The sequence below is a fragment of the Arachis duranensis genome, chromosome 7 (genome assembly GCF_000817695.3).
Source record: "Arachis duranensis cultivar V14167 chromosome 7, aradu.V14167.gnm2.J7QH, whole genome shotgun sequence".
Classification (NCBI taxonomy): Eukaryota; Viridiplantae; Streptophyta; class Magnoliopsida; order Fabales; family Fabaceae; genus Arachis; species Arachis duranensis.
Window position 1 is genome coordinate 51,653,693 of NC_029778.3, and position 4,455 is coordinate 51,658,147.

General features: G+C 35.6%; 1 protein-coding gene across 1 annotated transcript; it reads left to right on the top strand.

Annotated features, from left to right (window-relative positions):
- The first annotated feature begins 352 nt into the window (after positions 1–352).
- On the top strand, positions 353–4,069 carry LOC107458992 (mitochondrial-processing peptidase subunit alpha). Its single transcript, XM_016077215.3, has 13 exons — positions 353–554; positions 896–1,132; positions 1,245–1,541; positions 1,653–1,820; positions 1,929–2,096; positions 2,199–2,279; positions 2,404–2,470; positions 2,583–2,680; positions 3,058–3,130; positions 3,218–3,288; positions 3,437–3,486; positions 3,573–3,685; positions 3,784–4,069. The coding sequence occupies exons 1-13, from the start codon at positions 516–518 to the stop codon at positions 3,834–3,836; spliced, it is 1,515 nt and encodes a 504-aa protein (XP_015932701.1). The 5' UTR covers positions 353–515; the 3' UTR covers positions 3,837–4,069.
- Positions 4,070–4,455: the final 386 nt, after the last annotated feature.

Genomic DNA, 4,455 nt, shown 5'->3' on the forward strand with positions numbered 1-4,455 from the left:
GACTAATTTAGATAATTATTCTAATTTTTTTAAAAAAATATGTGATTTTACTCTAGGCCAAAGTTTGGTGAAGTTGTTAGTTTTAGTGTGCAACATGTTTCTTAAATAATAATTCTGATAATCAACTAGGTCTAATAGTAAGTTAATATATAATAAGTTAGTTTATAAATGTGGTAAAATTAATTTCTAATCAACCATTTGGAACCATATAAAAAAAGTAAAAAGAAAAAAAAAGAAAAAAATAACTTTTCTATGGTCAGATCAGATCACTAATTTTATAAAAATTCATAATGTATTAAAACTACAGAGGTTAATTAGAAATTAAAATTTTAATTTTCACCAATAACCATAGTGAGGGATCACTTACCAGACCCAACTGCCCACAAACCTGGGAGAATCAAAAGCTTCCTTTTTTCGTTCTCTTCGACACTTTCTTCCTTCGCTTTCTCTTCTTCAATCCAACCAAATTCGATTCTGATTAGGGATTCCGTTCATTCCTACTCTCATTTTCAATCATGTATAGACTTGCAGCTTCACGTCTCTCCCATCTCAAGGTTAAAATCTTCCCTTTCTTTTTACTTTTCAGATCCCAGATTCGTAATTACGATAAATAACTACTCTTTTCCATTTTTTCTACACACCGATATAAAAAAGTTCCCATTTTGATTGATAACAGATTTGTGAGTGGTTCCATTTTTGTTGTGTTTATAGCTGACGGACTACTTGTTTTGTTATTTTGTTATTTCATTACACGAATATGACAAACAATATTGTTCTGATAACACCTCTATTGTTTTGTTTTGACACGATGCATTAATTGGTTGTAGAAAATGGATGTTATATTGTAGCTCATGTGTGCATGTGGTGATGTTGTGTGATTGGAACTTGTGAATAGGGGCATGGCAGAACCTTGGGAGCCACTAGGCTTGCAGCATCAAGCGCAGCAGCTACAAAACCTGCATCAGGAGGTTTGTTTAGTTGGCTTGGTGGGAGTTTTAGTTCTCTTCCACCTCTGGACACACCACTTGCTGGTGTTGCCCTCCCTGATCCACTGCCTGATCGTGTTGAACCAAGCAAGACCAAGATCTCTACTCTCCCCAATGGTCTCAAGATAGCATCAGAGACATCATCAGTATGTGCATCCTTATAGTTAATGGCAATCTATGTTAATACATTGGTAAAACATTTGAGCATGTGTGTTAGTCTGTTTATTATGTTGTTTTTGCATTTTGGTTGTCAATTAGAACCCTGCGGCCTCAATAGGGTTGTATCTCGACTGTGGTTCGCTATATGAGACTCCAATGTCAAGTGGGGCATCACACTTGCTGGAGCGAATGGCTTTCAAGAGCACAGCAAACCGGAGTCATTTCCGTATCGTGAGGGAAGTGGAAGCAATCGGTGGTAATGTAGGAGCTTCGGCCTCTCGAGAGCAAATGGGCTACACATTCGATGCTTTAAAAACCTATGTTCCACAAATGATTGAATTGCTAGTTGATTGTGTAAGAAACCCAGTCTTCTTGGATTGGGAAGTCAATGAAGAGGTATGTTGTTTTTTATGATTCTCTCTTCTAGGGTCTTCTAGCTTTTAAGATAGCTCATGCATAATTTTATAGCAGTTCTCTCTGATCTTGTTAAACCTTCCATTAGTGCAGCTTCGAAAGGTGAAAGCAGAGCTTGGAGAACTTTCAAACAATCCCCAGGGCTTACTTTTGGAGGCAATACACTCGGCTGGTTATTCAGGTGCACTGGCTAATCCACTTTTGGCTCCTGAATCAGCACTAAACAGATTAGATGGGTCCATTTTGGAAGAATTTGTTTCTGTAAGATCTATTATCCTTTTTGATACATCATGATTCATTTGTAGTCCAAAACTAATTTTTCTTGCAAAATATTTGATAATTTGAATGTTATTGTATTTGCAAATTCAGGAGAACTATACTGCGTCGAGGATGGTACTTGCAGCATCCGGGGTTGAACATGAAGAACTATTATCTGTTGCTGAGCCACTTCTCTCTGATCTACCTAGTGTTGCCCACCCTGGAGAACCAAAATCTGTCTATGTTGGTGGCGATTTTCGTCGTCAAGGTGAATCAGGGGTATGTATTGATTTCGTATCCACTTATGCATGGCATATCCTTATTATTCATTTGTCTCCTTTCAAATTGTTACTTATCTACTAAGAACTGTTGCAAGGGCAGGGTGCACATGTAGCTATTGCTTTTGAAGTTCCTGGTGGTTGGCAACAAGAAAAAGACGCTATTGTTTTGACTGTTTTACAGGTACTTGGTTTTCATTTGAGTCTTTCTGATTTCAAGAGATAGCACGTCTATAGATTTGCGTAATTTCTTTTTTCTGCGTTCCCTTGCACAAGAAGGGGAACAAAATAACTCTTGAGTATTGCAGATGCTTATGGGAGGTGGTGGATCCTTCTCAGCAGGGGGCCCTGGAAAAGGGATGCACTCAAGGCTATGTAAATTTTGCCTTTGTCTTCTAGTTTTGATTTACTTTGTGTTTATATTTGTATACCTTTCTCCGATGCTTAACTTAGTTTGAATTTTTTATGTATTTACAATTGAATCCAGATCTTCGTGTCTTGAACGAATACCAACAGATTCAATCTTTTTCTGCATTCAATAGTATCTTCAACAATACAGGATTGTTTGGCATATGTGCAAGCACTGTAAGTCACAATCTTTGTTGACATAGATGTGATGCCATCTTTTTACCTCATTTTCCCTTTCTTTTCTTTTCTTTTTTCTTGGTTCATTAGAAGTGAAGTTTGGGTAGTATGTTTACATGAACAAGCTCTTATGTTTTGCATTGTTGTCTGCTGATAGCCTGATAGAAGTTAGACTTAAAATGTACTTTATAGTCAATGCTCCCATTAGCTGACGCAATCACTATATACAAGTGTTAGGATTTTTCATGATGCCTGGATCATCATTTTAATTATCGTAATGGTCATAATTTTTCGCAATTTGCGCTCCGTAGTTACTGCCTTATTCTTTCTGTTTCGGTGAGGATGACTGAATGATGCTTCTTATAACCTTTTTGTAGAGCTCTGATTTCGTGGCAAAAGCTGTGGATATAGCAGCCAAGGAATTAATAGCAATTGCATCACCTGGACAAGGTTATTTGCCACTTTATTTTCCCTGCTGTGTATTTATGTGAATCTTTATTTTATCTGAAATTAAACTTCAGCTTCTTCCAATGGCAGTTTCACAGGTACAGCTCAACCGTGCCAAAGAATCCACAAAGTCTGCAGTGCTAATGAATTTGGAATCTAGAGTACGTTTTCTTGTTCATTATTTATGTTAACACTAATTGTGATCATGAAATTAGCTGTGCTTCTCATTCGTTTAGCTAAACATGGTTATATGTGGTCACTAGAGATTTCATAGAGTTTTTATATGCTTATAAGTCATTGTTGTTGCAGATGATTGCATCAGAAGATATAGGAAGACAGATATTGACTTATGGAGAAAGGTAAAATTACATTTCACTCGTAACGAAATTACATTGATGTGATATTACATAATTAGTAACAAATGGAATATGTGAGGCCATTTCAGGAAGCCTGTGGAACAGTTCCTGAAGGCTGTAGATGGAATCACCTTGAACGATATCACTAGAATTTCTCAGAAGATTATTTCCTCACCACTGACTATGGCATCTTATGGGGATGGTAATAAACTAATAATCATCACTCAAATAAATTCTCTTCCACAAGTAAAATATATTTGGTTTTTGATGATGTTTTTGACTCCTATTGTTCCATTGCAGTTATCAATGTCCCCAGTTATGAATCTGTGAACAGGAAGTTCCATGCAAAATGAAATTTCTTCTGAGTTGATGTAGCAGTGGCTACTCCCAATTTTGCATCCCAACAGTGCTGAAAATAAATATTCCAGAGAAATTGTGTGTGGATTTCAGAAAAAAAGCACTGTTCAATTTTATTTTATTTTCACTTGTATACTTGGTTGAGTGATCATTCATTCCCTCTGAAATATAGGTGTATGATCACATAAATTTTTGTTTATCAATTAATTAATTTTTTTGGCTATCGATACCTGATTCTTGTTCTTGAATGTATCTAATTTCCATTAACAAGGAAAATAACTAGTTTTATCAAATCTTGGTATCCAAATATAAATAGTGGTGAGTGGAAATCTAATTAATATAAGGCGTTAAGTTGCATGTTGTTCACAAGTCATGATTTTAAAATGATAATACATTAAGGAATAAGGACGGTATATCAAACCTATCAAAGTAATAACCAAAGTAAACCCTTTAAATGAGTAACCTATGATACTTGACTAAAATTGGCCTACTCTACCATAATTATTAGTTCACCACAACTTTGTTTGACAAAAATAAAGGCGGGTGGCCACAAAATCCAATTAATTGACTTCAATGTTACAAAAATAAAATAATCTGTTTTGGAAATATAATATG

Bases quoted from the DNA above. Each gene is read 5' to 3' on its own strand.
- LOC107458992 (XM_016077215.3), top strand. From the start codon at position 516: ATGTATAGACTTGCAGCTTCACGTCTCTCCCATCTCAAG. The intron at 1,133-1,244 runs GTATGTGCATCC...GTTGTCAATTAG, and splicing joins TAGCATCAGAGACATCATCA to AACCCTGCGGCCTCAATAGG. The intron at 1,821-1,928 runs GTAAGATCTATT...TTGCAAATTCAG, and splicing joins TTTTGGAAGAATTTGTTTCT to GAGAACTATACTGCGTCGAG.